Source organism: Odocoileus virginianus, chromosome 18, assembly GCF_023699985.2.
Source record: "Odocoileus virginianus isolate 20LAN1187 ecotype Illinois chromosome 18, Ovbor_1.2, whole genome shotgun sequence".
Lineage (NCBI taxonomy): Eukaryota > Metazoa > Chordata > Mammalia > Artiodactyla > Cervidae > Odocoileus > Odocoileus virginianus.
In genome coordinates this window covers 35117585-35133511 of record NC_069691.1, presented here as the reverse complement: position 1 = coordinate 35133511, position 15927 = coordinate 35117585, and the positions used below count along the sequence as shown (strand labels likewise).

At 44.3% G+C, this 15927-nt stretch overlaps 1 protein-coding gene across 1 annotated transcript in view; it reads left to right on the top strand.

The window, feature by feature from the left end:
* Positions 1-15253, top strand: part of SAXO1 (stabilizer of axonemal microtubules 1) — a 110283-nt gene extending 95030 nt beyond the window's left edge. Inside the window, exons 3-4 of the mRNA XM_020904080.2 lie at positions 2121-2323; positions 13845-15253. Of these exons, the coding sequence (XP_020759739.2) occupies positions 2121-2323; positions 13845-14845 (1204 nt within the window). The 3' untranslated portion in view covers positions 14846-15253. The remainder of the gene's footprint in view (positions 1-2120; positions 2324-13844) is intronic.
* Positions 15254-15927: the final 674 nt, after the last annotated feature.

Below are 15927 nucleotides of genomic sequence, written 5' to 3'. Positions count from 1 at the left end.
AAGCAGCTGCCTCAGGTCTTTTGGCTTCCTCTTGCTGTTTGCCAACGTGGGGCCCCTGGGGACAGAGCCCAGGCTGCAGGCCCGGTAACTGCTGCTGAGATGTATTTTTAAACCTACCCAGAGGGTGTTACAGGGAGTTCAACTGAAGCATCTCCTGTTTCCCCCTTGGAGCCCTAGGGAGACTAATTCTCCGGCTTCCTAACTCCTTCCTCCCCTCCCACCAAGCGCTTTCAGTCCCTGGTTTGGGTTTATTGACAACCATATGTATAATTCATGCAAGACAGGTTACAGTGGAGCGTGTTGCCTCTGCTAGTCAAGCATGGCTCAGTAACACTGCTCCAGATTTTGGCGGGGAAGTAGGTTTTTACTGGTGTTTGGGGCCAATGTCTTCCTGTCCGGAAGACTTCCCCTTCCCTTGGTGAGGTTGTTTTGGAAGTGCCGTTAGGGAAAAGCCACCTTCCCCCTGTCCAGTTGGATAAATGAGTTTCAGGCAAGAACAGCCTGTTGTGTGAAGCAGAAGTCCTCGGAGGAAGGGGGGGATGTATGCTGAAGAGAGTTTGCCCTGGGCAGCTGGTGGGCAGTGGGCGCCCGGGCTGAGCCAGGGTACTTGGTGCTGGTGGCGATGCCGCAGTGTCTTGGTCTTTGTAGAACGGGGGTGCTTTGGGAAGAGAGTGTATAGAAAAGAGTGTCATGCATTTTCTTTTCTTTCTTTTAAGTTGGGAGTATAAATTGCTTTACAATGTTGTGTTTCATTTCTACTGTACCACAAAGTGAATCAACTATATGTATACATTTATCGCCTGCTTTTTGAGCTTCTGTCTGCCCATCCCACCCGTCTACCTCATCACAGAGCATCGAGCTGAGCTCATTGCAGTGACACACCCAGCTTCTCACTCGCTATCTGTTTTACACATGGGCTCCCCTGGTGGCTCAGAAGTTAAAGAATCCGCCTGCAGTATAGGAGACCCAGGTTCAATCCCTGGGTTGGGAAGATCCCTTGGAGAAGGGAATGGCGACCCACTTCAGTATTCTTGCGTGGGAAATCCCATGGACAGAGGAGCCTGGCAGGCTACAGTTCACGGGGTTGCAAAGAGTTGATAGAGACTTATACACACACACTATATATAGGTCAGCGCTACTCTCCCAGTTCGTGCCCCCCTCCGCTTCTCTCTCTGCCCTGTGTCCACGTATCTGCTTTCTAAGTTAGTGGATTTTATTCCTGCCCTGCAAATAGGTTCATCTGTACCATTTTTCTAGATTCCATATATATATATATATGCACTTGTTTTTCATAAAATGTCTTTGTTTTTCTATTCCATTGTTTCCATATACCCTGAAGTGATGGGAGTGCTGATGCCAGAGAGCTGAGAAGTGGAAGGTTCATTGTCTGCATTTATTGGCCTTTTCTTCTGGGTTGTCTATGAAGTTAAATAGAGGAAGGAGATAAATCTTAGCATGAGCTATTGGGAGCACAGAGAAGGAGGTGGCGGGACCGGAAAAATAGAAGTCAGCTCCACAGTGAACAGGTTGGGGGAGGAAGGTGGAGACAGCAGGCACAGGAGAGACCTTCCCAGTGGTCCTGGGTGGCTGCAGTGGGATGGGGGTGGGGAGTGAGGGGGAGGGGGTGCGGCCAGGGAGGGAAGCCGAGGCAGGTCCAGGAAGGTTTACATCCCGTGCTAGAAAGTTGGGCTTTATCTGGAAGATTTTAAAGCCAGGGAGTAAAAGGGTGAGATTTTGGGTTTAGAGAGTTGATTTTGGCTCTCTAGGATGGGAGAGTGGCAGGTGGTGGCAATCATGCAGGAAGCCCAGGTTATAGGTTATAACATGACCCACACGAGAAATGGCCAGGGTCTGAACTGAGGAGGAAAGAGGAACTGATGAGCTGCAGGGTGGAGGTAGGGAGCACGCACTTGGTGAATGACTGGCCCTTGACGGCGTGTAACTTGAGTGAGACGTGAATGGCCATGTCTTTGTCAGAAGTGGGAAACAGGAGGCAGAGCAGTAAAGGCAGAGAGGGGAGGATGACTTCTCAGCCAGCGCCTATAGAATTGGGTTGAATGGAAACCATGAGCCTTATTCTGAGACAAGGGCTCCCAAGGCGTCTGCTTATTTTCCCACAGGAGAGACTTTGGGCCTCACAAAGTGTTACCAGTGAAGATCCACCAGCCCAACCCGTTCGTCCCAAGTGAAGAGAACATGGATCTGAAGACCACGTATAAACAAGATTACAACCCTTACCCCCTCTGTCGAGTGGATCCCATCAAACCTCGGGACAGTAAATACCCTTGTGGGGACAAGATGGAGAGTCTGCCTACTTACAAAGGTGGGAGAAGGCTGGAGGGGCAGGGCTGGGGGGGACAGGCTGAGCCTAGGTGCTGACTGGGAAGTGGGTTTTATGCACATACGCCCTCAGTGCACAGGCTGGGAAGTCTTTTCTGCGGTCAGATCTGGCCTTTAGCCTGTTTCTGTGCAGCTAGAGAGGTAAGGATGGTTTTTAAATTTTTGAATGATTAAAAAAAATGAGAAAGACTATTACATTAGGGTATGTGAATATTAAATTCAGAGTTCAGTGTCATAAGTATGTTTTGTTGGAACACGGCCACTTCCATTGGTTTTCTATATTATCTATGGCTAAGTTTGTGCTTCGGCAGCGAAGTTGAATAGCTGTGGCAGAAATCATATGGCATGCAAGGCGTAAGACATTTAATATCTGGCCTCCTACAAAAAATATTTGCCAGTGCCTGCCTCAGCTTGCCATTCCCATCCTGTATTGGGCAAGCAGTTCAAGTTTAAGCCAAGTTGGGTTTCACCACTGATTGATTCATTCATTTGTTAAAAAATTATGGAAATGTAACATACAGAAAAATGTGCAAATATATAATGATAGAGACTGGTGATTTTTTAAAATTGTATTATTTTTTAATGGGCTGAGTACCTCCCCCTGAATAACTATTTTGCTATATACATCAATCCTTTTAATCATTAAAAAATTTTTTTTATTTATATTGGAGTGCAGTTGATTAACAATGCTGTGTTAGTTTCAGGTGTACGGAAAAGTGATTCTGTTATATGTATACATATATCTATTTCAATTTTTTTTTCCATTTAGGTTATTATAAAATATTGAGTAGAGTTCCTTGTGCTGTATTTGCTATAGGTAAAATAGATAACCAGTGAAGACCTGTTCATCTTTAGTTCCCATTGGACCGCAAAAATTTTAGGAAAGTTCTAGAGGAAAGTGAGAATCCCTTGGTGAGTTGCCAGATAGCTGACAGTACAAAGGAAAATTTAGACCAATGAATTTTGAGTGAATAGGCATGGAAACAGGATGCAGATTGAAATGTATAGCATCGATACTCCCTTCTAGTTACCGTCCCCACCCAGGAGAGAACCACTGTGCTGACTCTTGACTTCATAAATTAGTTTTGCTAGTTTTGAACTTCATTTTATTGAGATGGGTTCCTTCTTTATTGGGCATTTTCTGCATTCCAGGCATGGTATTAGGACCCATGAAGGAAGCATAATGACCTGCCCTTGAGTTTGTAGTCTGGTAGGAGAGACAGGATATCGAGTGGTGTATGTAGCAGGTAGCAGTCACTCTACTCTATGGAGCATGAGCCACAGGACTGACACCATGGGGATGGAGGCCAGGTTTGTGATCAGTAACTGTGCTGCTTATGATGTACATGGTTGTCCTAAGAAAATGTGCAAAACTGTCCCTGTCACATGTCTGTGGATATCTGCATGCCTGTGGTGATAGTGGCTTTTTAAAATTATTATTATTTTAAAAATCTGGCTGCATCATGCAGCACATGGGATCTTAGTTCCCTGTGAAAGTGAAAGCTGCTCAGTTGCGTCCGACTCTGCAACCTCATGGACTATACAGTCTATGGAATTCTCCAGGCCAGAATACTGGAGTGGGTAGTCTTTCCCTTCTCTAGGGGATCTTCCCAACTCAGGGATTGAACCCTGGTCTCCTGCATTGCAAGCAGATTCTCTGCCAGCTGATCCACAAGGCAAGCCTAAGAATACTGGAGTGGGTAGCCTATCCCTTCTCCAGTGAATCTTCCCAACCCAGGAATCAAACTGGGGTCTGCTGCATTGCAGGTGGATTCTTTACCAACTGAGCTACCAGGGAAGCCTCTTAGTTCCCTAACCAGTGATCTCACCCGCAGCCCTGCATTGGAAGCATGGAGTCTTAGCCATTGGACCACCAGGGAGGTCCCCAGTAGTGGCTCTTATTTAGTCAAGCTTAACACTTGGCCATGAGGAGGTGGAGAGGCTTGAGGGGATGTAGGAATGTTCCTGAAGCCCTTCCAGGAGCTCTTAATCTATCATTCTGGAAGATTCTAAATGTGGCTGAGTATCTCTGCTTTTGCTTTTCTTTTGTCCTTTTACTTTCTTTAGTGTCACCTATTTTCTTTTACTCTTCCATAGCCACCTTCTGCCATGCCACATTCTGGATGTTGTCAAATCCCCAAACGGCTCCACCTTCGTGCCCTCCACCATCCGGTCCTTTTGGCTCTCGTATTTACTCCCACCAGGACAGTCCTTGGTCTCACTGGGACCTCCAGCCCACTGATGCCTCAACCTTCCTTCTCATCATCATCAACCTCTCCTGTGTCTGTTCCCATGCAGCTTATTCCACGTTGTATCACTGCAGCCCCTCCCTTAACTCCCTCTTTCTTCTGTCCTTCTGTTGCATCCTCCTGGTAACAACCAAACCCTGCCTTCTCCACGTCTACTACTGGACGCCTAGCTGCACATCTCTCCAACCTTATCAGCTCATCTCTGTTGGCCACAGAAAGCAAGCAGAGAGATCTTTTGAAAACAGAAATCTCACCTGACCTCGTCTTTACCTAAAACTCCTCAAATAATCACTCCATTTCTTAGGATAAACTCCGCCACCTTTGCCCACTCTGCTGCCTTGAAGATTGGGGCTCCTCCTCCCTGGGCCCCTCTGCTCTGGTCACAGGAGCTTCTTTCAGTTTTGCTTTGCTCCACTTTTCTGTCTCAGGGCAGGTTGCACTGCCCTTCCCTCTTTAGAGAGCCATCCTCCCGTCCCCTCTCCAGTGCTCATCCTTCTGCGAAGGACAGAAGCATCACACCTTCCGGAGGTGCCCCAGACCTTCCCCTGTGCCAGACCAGACACATCCTGTAAGGTGCCTGAAGGCTGACTTGTCCTACCTTGTTTCATAATTCATTTTGTAATTTAGTTTAACCTTTGTCTCTTTGCTAGATCGCAGGCTACAAGAGAGCAAGGGTCTGCCTTTTTTGTCTGCTACCCTCAGCAAGGTAGGCACCATAGCAGATGTTGTTGATGACTAAGGAGTCAGCCCAACGAGGCACATTATGGGGTGGCACTTAGCCTCTGCAAGGCTCCTCTGTTTCCCTTTTCATCCAGTGTTTATAGGAGGGCAAAATATGGACACTGAGCCCACAGAAAAGAACAGAGCCCAAATGAGCACTTCCCTTTGACGGGTGAGGAGACGGGGCTTCTGGTTGGGCTCATCCGACTGCATCCTCTCCTCTCTGCATCCTCCCTGTGGGCTTCCTGGGTTTACAAGTCTTGACAGAGTTAGAGGCGCCTCAGAGCAGCTGTCTGCCCAGCTCAACTTCCCCTCTCCACCTTGCCCTGGGTGCAAGGAGAGATCTAGGGCTGAGAAATACTCTCTGCTTTCCTTGGTGGTTGGCAAGGATGGAGTTTCCCGGTGGTATTATTTAAAAGGACATCTCCCTCCACTCCCCACAAAATAATCCCCCCCCCCTCAAAATCAACACACAGAAAAAAAAATCTAATACTTAAGCTTTGATCTCTGCAGTATTCTTCCCCTTCTCTAAACATTTACATCTCAAATTACTCTCTGCAAACCAGAGAATAGTATTCTGCCGTTAAAACTGAGTTGTGGCTGACTTTGCCTTACTGAGAAAGTTAATATTGAGAAAACCCTATTTTCTTTCTTTTTTTTTTAAAAGCAGTTAATAGGCACCAGAAATTTGTCTGCTGACACAGACCTAAAATTTTTTAAAAATTGAAGTATCGTTGATTTACACTGTTGTATTAGTTTCTGCTGTAGAGCAAAGTGAATTAGTTATATATCAACTCCACTCTTTTTTAGATTCTTTTCCCATATAAGCCATTACCAAGTATTGAGTAGAGTTCCCTTTTCTATAAAGTAGGTCCTTCTTTGTTACCTGTTTTATATATAATAGTGTGTATATGTCAATCCCAATATTCCAGTTTACTCTTTCCCTCTGTCACCCTGGTAACAAAGTTTATTTTCTACATCTATAATTCTATTTCTATTTTATAGATAAGTTTATTTGTATGCTTTTCTTTAGATTCCACATATAAACGATATCATATGGTCTCTGTCTGACTTTCTTCACTTAGTATGATCATCTCTAGGTCCATCCATGTTGCTGCAATTGGCATTATTTTGTCCTTTTTTATGGCTGAGTAATATTCCACTGTATATATGTACCACATCTTCTTTATCCACTTTTCTGTTGATGCACATTTAGGTTGCTTCTATGACCTGGTTATTGTAAATAGTGGTGTGATGAAACATTGAGGGTGCATGTATCTTTTTAAATTGTTTTTTTTACCCCAGATATATGCCCAGTAGTAGGATTGCTGGCAAATGGTAGCTCTGTTTTTTAGTTTAGTTTTTTTTTTTTTCCCCAAAAGATTTGTTCTCATTCTTTTTAAAAAAATGATTTTATTTATTTATTTTTGACCTGTTCTGGGTCTTCATTGCTGTGCAGGCTTTCCTCTAGTTGCAGCAAGTAGGGGCTGCTCTGCAGTTGAGTGTGTGGGCTTCTAAATGCGGTGGCTTCTCTTGTTGTGGAGCATGGGCTTTGGGCCCTTGGGCTTCAGTAGTTGCGGCTCTCAGGCTCTAGAGCACAGGCTCAGTGATTTTGGCACACAGTCTTAATTGCTCAGAGGCATGTGGGATCTTCCCAGATCTGGGATCGAACCCATGTCTATTGCATTGGCTGGCAGATTCTTTACCACTGAGCCACCAGGGAAGCCCTGTTTTTAGTTTTGTAAGGAACTGTTCTTCATAGTGGCTGCCCCAATTTACATTCCTACCAAAAGTGTACTTACACAGACTTAATGAAGTAGCAACAGGGACTGTTCTGAACCAGGCATGCTTAGACCTTTTGGTTTTATTCTGGCTACATATGTACCTGAGGGTAGGTTTCATAATTCTCCCGAAATTCAGGTTTAAAATCAATCCGATTTGTAGTCAAAGAAAACATCTGTCATTCAGTGTCAGTTGTAACCTATGTGTAACCTAGTTTTTTGAATAATACTAACCATATCATATAATCTCAGTGGTTAATTTTTTCCATTACTCCTCTAGGGTATAGTGGCTTCCAAAACTTGGCCTTAAATGCCAAACATTTATTTTCCACTTTTAGCACAGGGGATGCTGCAGTGAAGAGGTGTTTAGTGAGGTAATAAATGAACGAGTAGTTCTAGATCTCTATTTATGAGGGCTCCCGGTGCCATAGTTTGGCATTAGAGTTGCACATATCCCCACCAGGTCTGTTACTCGGTGGGTGCAGGCCAAGGGCAGGAATGAAGCTTGGGGGAGACCCAGGACATTTGCTCTTTGCATCCTGCACAACCTTATGCACATTTGAGGGGCCACATCCTTGCCTTATCAGTTGGCTTATCGCTCATGTGATGACTTGTTTCTCTTATGGAAATAATATTGCTTTAATACTTAATAAGTCTTTAATAAGTCTTCTGTAGCAGTGTTTATGATTTTGTGTCTATACATTGATTCTCCTTCCAAAGGGAAGGTGGAGTAGAAACCAAAGATCAAGGTCATTAAATAGATGTATTTCAACGGGTGCATCTATATTATGTCTATATGCTCTGCTTGCTATTGTTGCATAGGAAAAATATGCAAACTTTTCTCTTACTACTCTCATGGCCAGTGCCTTTACTGGCCTCCAGAAAACCACTAGTAAAATTTGCTCCAGCAGCATTTGGTTGTAATTTTGACATTTTCAAAACACTGTGCAATTGGAAAGATTGAGAGTGTAATTACTTGATGCTCAGCTTTAGGTTTAGCTATTTTTTTTTTTTAGACACATTATTGAATGGAATCTCTTTTAAAGAGGTTCTTGCCAATTACGCACATGACACCCTGGCCCTGAAGGGCTTTTACTGATGGCTTTTCAGGCATGTGAATAGTTTGTCATGTGGAATTCTGAGGTTTTTTGGTAATATACGCTGGGTGGAGGAAGTTAGGAGGCTGGATAATAATGTGGTTTCCACTGTATTGTTGGGTATCAGAAATCACATGAGGCAACTCTCAGTTTAGGAACCTGTTTTCTTAACACTCCATCCATCACAGGAGCGGGCCAGAAAACCCTGTCCTACCCACCCCCATGTACCTTGAGGCAGTGTGTAGGCATCTACAGGTAGATGCCCCCATTTCAGTGAGGCTTGAAGTCTGAGGGGGAAACATGTGGTTTATATTCAGCAAGATGGTTCCCTCTAAGGCCCCCTAATGCTTTCAAGATGCTGATAGAGCCATTAATAGCTCTTGGAGAAAGATTAGATTTTCAATTAAAATGAAGCCAATTTAAAATAAATAGTTGGTAGTATTATTAGCCTGAACTAAGCTTAAGAATGTGCCTGGGGGTGGGGATGTCAGGACTTACAGCGCGGCAGAGTGAGGAACTTGACAAATTTTCTCCCCAAAAAAGCAACAATAAAACTGGACAAAATAGTAAAAACCAACCATTTTAGGACTCTGGAACTCAACCAAAGGGGTACAACAAATTGAGAACCATTTATTCAAGAAAAACTACTAAACCATGTTATGAACAGTGGGAGTGTGCGGTGGTTTATCCTGGGGCTGCTTCCATCACCCCTCCCTCCAGTTCCATCTGTGTGGTGGTTCTGCTTGGGTAGGCTAGGCTGCGAAAACCAGAAACTTTGCTGCCAGTGAGGGCTGATTGGAGAAAAGTGCACACTCAGGCAATTCAGTAAAAACAATAGTGACATTAATGGCAAAAAAATTAGGGAAGACAGTTTCTGCGGTTAGTTTGAGGTTGCAGTACTACTTGAAACAAGCAACAGACCAGCAGATCAGTGAGAAATTGACCAGAGAGACTCAGAGAATGAGACAGACTCAGAGGTGGGCCTTGATAAGCTCATACATATTCCTGATGGTCTTAAAGACTGTGCATATGGGCAAGGCAGTGTGCAGGCTCAACAGATCAGAGAAAGGGTCTAGTTATTTACTCATCTTTCCTGGCTGAATATGATGCCTGGTGCATATGCAGAGGAGATATGAGACAGCCTGGTAGAAAATAAAAGCTGGGGAAAAGTTGTAAACTGTACGATCTTTGACTGTATTCTCCAACTCATACACAGATTCATTAGCAAATGGTGAAAACCTTAGTGGCTTAAGGTGCCTAAGTATGTGTGCTTAGTCGCTCATTAGTGTCCAAGTCTGTGATCTCATGGACTGTAGCCCACCAGGCTCCGCTGTCCATGGGAATTCTCTGGGCAAGAATACCAGAGTGGGTTTCCGTGCCCTCCTCCAGGGGATCTTTCCAACCCAGGGATTGAACTCAGGTCTCCCACGTTGCAGGTGGATTCTTTACCATCTGAGCCACCAGGAGGAGGGTGCTTATGTATAACTTCTGGTTCATCAGAGGCTGATTACTAAACTATGCTGTGATAGAGGGTAGCTCTTAGGAATCTAGGCCCAAAAGTAAGATAAATTAAAAAGAAAAAACTGCCAGCACAATACTATAGTGAGTACTCTAGCTTTGTAGTATAGTCTGAAGGCTTCCTAGTGGCTCTAGTGGTAAAGAACCCTCCTGCCAATGCAGGAGACATCCGAGGCATGAGTTCGACCCCTGGGTTGGGAAGGTCCCCTGGAGGAGGGCATGGCAACCCACTGCAGTATTCTTGCCTGGAAAATCCCATGGACAGAAAAGCCTTGTGGGTTACAGTCCACGGGGTCACAAAGAGTTGGATATGACTTAGAAACCAAGCAGTAACCACAGTCTGAAGTCAGGGAGGCTGATTCCTCCAGCTCCATTTTTCTTTCTCAAGATTGCTTTGGCTGTTTGGGGTCTTTTGTGTTTCCATACAAATTATAAAATTTTTTGTTCCAGCTCTGTGAAAAATACCACTGGTAATTTTGATAGGGATTGCATTGAATCTGTAAATTGCTTTGGGGAGTATAGTCATTTTCACAATATCGACTTTTCCAGTCTAAGAACGTGGTGTGTCTCTCCATTCATTTGTGTCCTCTTTGATTTCTCTCATCAGCGTCTTAGAGTTTTCTGTGTGCAGCTCTTTTGTCTTAGGTAGGTTTATTCCTAGGTATTTTACTCTTTTTGTTGCAATGGAAAATGGGATTGTTTCCTTAACTTCTCTTTCTGATTTTTTTGTTGTTAGTGTATAAGTATGCAAGACATTTCTGAGTAGTAATTTTTTGTTTTGTGACTTTAACAAATTCTTTGTTGAGGCAGATCTAGTAGTTTTCTGGTGGCATCTTTAGGATTTTCTATGTATAGTATCATGTCATCTGCAAAGAGTGAGAGTTTTACCTCTTCTTTTCCAATTTGGATTCCCTTTATTTCTTTTTCTTTGATTGCTGTGGATAAAATTTCCAAAACTATGTTGAATAATAGTGGTGAGAGTGGGCACCCTCATTTTGTTCCTGATGTTAAAGAAATGCTTTCAGTTTTTCAAAAATTGAGAATAATGTTTGCTGTGGGTTTGTTGTATCTGGCCTTTATTATGTTGAGATAGGTTCCCCCATGCCTACTTTCTGGAAGGTTTTTTTAAATCATAAATTGCTTTAATTTTGTTGAAATTTTTTTCTACATCAGTTGAGATTATCATATGGTTTTTATCCTTTAGTTTATTAATGTGGTGTATCACATTGATTGGTTTTCATATACTGAAGAATCAGTATATGCATTGCATCCCTGGGATAAACCTCACTTGACAATGGTGTATGATCCTTTTAATGTGTTGTTGGAGTCTGTTTGCTAGTATTTTGTTGAGGATTTTAGCATCTATGTTTATCAGTGATATTGGCCTGTAATTTCCTTTTTTGGTAATAACTTTGTCTGGTTTTGGTTATCTGGTTATCAGGGTGATGGTAGCCTTGTAGAATGAAAAATAATATCAAAATAGGTAGTGAGAATCCATGTTTGTAGATTGAAGATTCAATGCAGTTTAAGGTGCAGTTCAGTTCAGTTCAGTTGCTCAGTCGTGTCCGACTCTTTGCGACCCCATGAATCGCAGCACGCCAGGCCTCCCTGTCCATCACCAACTCCCGGAGTTTACTCAAACTCATGTCCATTGAGTCAGTGATGCCATCCAGTCATCTCATCCTCTGTCATCCCCTTCTCCTCCTGCCCCCAATCCCTCCCAGCATCAGGGTCTTTTCTAATGAGTCAACTCTTCGCATGAGGTGGCCAAAGTATTGGAGTTTCAGCTTCTGCATCAGTCCTTCCAATGAACACCCAGGACTGATCTCCTTTAGGATGGACTGGTTGGATCTCCTTGCAGTCCAAGGGACTCTCAAGAGTCTTCTCCAACACCACAGTTCAAAAGCATCAATTTTTCGGCGCTCAGCTTTCTTCACAGTCCAACTCTCACATCCATACATGACCACTGGAAAAACCATAGCCTTGACCAGACGGACCTTTGTTGGCAAAGTAATGTCTCTGCTTTTTAATATGTTGTCTAGGTTGGTCATAACTTTCCTTCCAAGGAGTAAGCGTCTTTTAATTTCATGGCTGCAATCACCATCTGCAGTGATTTTGGAACCCAAAAAAATAAAGTCTGACACTGTTTCCACTGTTTCCCCATCTATTTCCCATAAAGTGATGGGACCAGATGCCATGATCTTAGTTTTCTGAATGTTGAGCTTTAAGCCAACTTTTTCACTCTCCTCTTTCACTTTCATCATTAGGGAAATGTAAATTAAAATACAATGAGATACCATTAAACACCCACTATAGAATGCCTATAATTAAAAAACAAATTGTAATAACAAGTGTTGAAGATGTGGAGAAATGAGAACTTTCATACATTGCTGGTAGGAACGTGAAGTGGCACACCACTTTGGAAAAGTTAGCGGTATGTTGAAAAGTTAAACATAAATTAAACATATAATTTATCAATTTTGCTTCTTGGTATCTACCTAAGAAAAATGAAAAGATACATCCTCACAAACACTTGTCTATAAATGTTCCTAGCAGAAATTTTCATAATAACCAAATGATGAAAACAATCCAAATGCCCATCAAATGATGAATGGATAAACAAAATTTACCCTAGTACTATTCAACAATAAAAGGGAGTGGACTGATACATGCTGTGACAGGGATGAGCCTCCTTTACATTATGCTTAGTGGATGAAGCCAATACAAAACACTATATATTGTGCAATTCTATTTATAGAAAATGTCCAGAAAAGGCACATTTATAGTGACCAAGAAATGATTAATTATTGCCCAGGGATGAGAATGAAGATTGCAAATTGGCTTGATTAAATTTTTAGGGGTGTGATGGAAATGTTCTATAACTAGATTAAAAAAAATTTTTTTTGTTGAAGTATAGTTGATTTACAATGTTTTGTTAATTTATGTGGTACAGCAAGGTGATTCAGCATAACTAGATTTTGATTATAGATTGTTGTACAACCATGTTAAAGTTATTAAATTATGTGTGTATGATGATGCATTTTATATTTATACAAATTATACCTCAAGAAAGCTGTTTAAAAAGTGTGCCTGTGGACTCCACTGGTATTGGCTATATACCTCAAAGACTGCTTTTGTTCTTTTTGTAAAGTTGTAGACAAGAGAATTCCCTGTGGATTCAGAGTTGGTTAGCCAACATAGTCCCCCTTATTCCCCTGGAGTGCCGTATTTGATGTATGTGGATTGTATGTGTGATGATAGGAACATAATGGCGATTACCCCATGGATGACCAAGGGAGGCCTGGTAGGTCTGGCTGGTGGCCCAGCAGGGCTGGGTTGCGAATCCTTGGTCTCACTGCTCTGCATGTACCTTCCCAGTCACTCTTTGCTAATTCACAGAGGGCACCTTCCCTTAGAGGAATGGAGCTGTTCTTGGATAAGGGGAAAGCAGTAGCTGAACCAGCGAAGGCAATGGCACCCCACTCCAGTACTCTTGCCTGGAAAATCCCGTGGACGGAGGAGCCTGGTAGGCTACAGTCCATGGGGTCGCACAGCGTCGGACATGACTGAAGTGACTTAGTAGCAGCAGCAGTTGGACTCCTCTGTTGGAATCCATCCCGTGGGTCCACTCATGGCCATGGACCCTCTAAAATCCCCACATGCAGCATTGTGGGTGTGATGAGACTCCTATAAATTAGTCTCTTCTGCGTGTGTGTGTGTGTACTAAGTCACTTCAGTTGTATCCAACTCTTTGTGATCTCATGGACTGTAGCCCACCAGGCTCCTCTGTCCATGGGGATTCTCCAGGCAATAAAACTGGAGTGGGCTGCCGTGCCCTCCTCCAGGAGGCCTTCCTGACCCAGGGATTGAACCTGCATCTCTTACATCTCCTGCATTGGCAGACGGGTTCTTTACCACTAGCACCACCTGGGAAGGCTTCTGCTGCACAATACCCTGCAAATACCACAAAGTTGAAACATCAAGCCCTTGGTTGAGGTGGTGGCAGGGATCTAGTCTGGTTTTCCTCTTCTCCTGTAACATCTCCCTGAAGACTGGCCTGTGGCTTTGGGGCTTCTGGGAATACATGCAGGTTGAGTGATTGGATTTATGAATAATCACCACTTCTGCTTTATTTGCAGCTGACTATTTACCCTGGAACCAACCAAGACGAGAGTTGCTTCGTCCTCCTCACCACTACCGGCCAGCATCAACCAAGTTTGATAATCGCACTACACAGCAGGACGACTATTCCATGAAGGGCCTGGTGAACACCAGGAGCTGTAAGCCTCCAGCTGTGCCCAAGCTCTGTAACATCCCCCTGGAGGATCTGACAAACTACAAGATGAGCTACGTGGCCCACCCCTTGGAGAAGCGCTTTGTGCATGAGCCAGAGAAGTTCAGACCCTGTGAAATCCCCTTTGAAAGCCTCACCACCCACAAGGAGTCATACCGGGGTCTGATGGGGGAGCCAGCCAAGAGCTTGAAACCTCCTGCCAGGCCTTGCGGGCTCTTGCCCTTCTCCAACACCACTGAGTTTCGAGATAAGTACCAAGCCTGGCCAACGCCCCAGGTGTTCTCCAAACCTCCTGCCATGTATGTCCCTCCTGAAGAGAAGATGGACCTTTTGACAACAGTGCAGGCCCACTACACGTTCCCTAAGGGCGCCCCGGCTGAGTCCTGCCGACCCGCGCCCTCGGTCAAGAAGGGTGGCCGCTTTGAAGGCTCCACCACCACCAAAGAGGACTACAAGCAGTGGGCCAGCATGCGGACAGAGCCGGTCAAGCCCATCCCCCAGTTGAACCTTCCCTCTGAGCCCTTGGACTGCCTGACCACCACGCGAGCCCACTATGTGCCCCACCTGCCCATGATGACCAAAAGCTGCAAGCCCCTCTGGTCTGGGCCCCGAGGAAATATCCCTGTGGAGGGCCAGACCACATATACCGTCAGCTTTACTCCGAAGGAAATGAGCAGATGCCTGGCTTCATACCCTGAGCCTCCTGGCTACATCTTTGAGGAAACAGATGCTTTGGGGCACAGGATATACCGGCCCATTTCTCAGACAGGCTCTCGGCGGAGCAGCCGTTTTTCTGTAGGTGATTCAGAAAATCCCAACCAGCAGGAGTTGACAGTGTCAGCCTGATTTTTAAAGGTTGTAATTTAGAAATTGCACAATGCTTATAAAATCATATGGTTGAGCTATTCATTGGACCAAAAAAGAAAAAAAAAAAAAAAAGGAATTCCCCAAAAATGAAAAAAAAAAAAAAAAAAGATTTCGTCGTCGTTTCCTGGACACTTGAATAAAATGAGAATCACTTGACTCAAGGAAAATGACATTTAATCACTGGCTAATTAGTCCCCTAACCCTCCCTCTTCTGTCTCCCCTTCTTGGGCCCTTTACCTTGTGCTCATGAAATCAAGGCTGGTCTCTGAGGTTTCCTTCCCATCCAGATGTATTTTACTAGTTTAATCATTGTATAAATTGACATCATGATCATCCCTTGCCAAGAATGAAGTGCCAAAGAATAAACTTCATTTTGGGGGGATTGAATCTCCAGGTCTCTTTGTTCACCCCGCGTGCTGTCTATGCAGAGAGCAGGTCATGTTTCTTGCGACCTCTGGGGATATTTTAGCCTAACTCTCTTGTTGCTTCCTCATCCTGGTAGGGGTGCTTCAGGCCTGATCTGGAGTCTTGTTTTGGGGCCTCTCTACACAGGGCTGCTTCACAGGGCATCTTTCTACCTCTTCACATCACAACATACCAGTAACAACAGTGTTGTCTGATGGGGTATGAGTCTCGTCATGAGTCTTGCCCATGAACCAGGCACTGAACTGAAATTTCCCCTCCCCTCCATGCTGTTCCCCAGTTCTCTGATACCATGGAGTGTATTTTAGGGTTCTACCGACTCAAAACAGAGGCAGATGGAGGGAAAGGACAAGGTTCTATGGCAGTCCTAGGAAAGCATGGATGGCCAGACCTCTGTCATTCCCAAACCAGTGCAGGCTCTGAGTCCAGGGAGAGGTGGGGCAGAGGGGGCAGAAAGGGAGCCCTTGGCAACCAGGCAGTTGGCAGCTGGCTCTTAAGCTATGAGTGGTTCTAAATGCTCAGAACCTGGAAAAAATGGCTGCACATTGGGCTCATTCCTGGGAAGCCTGGATCTGCTTGTCCTAAAATGACAGCAATGACCAGGCCTCTCATAAAGTGTGATATAGTCATAATGGAGA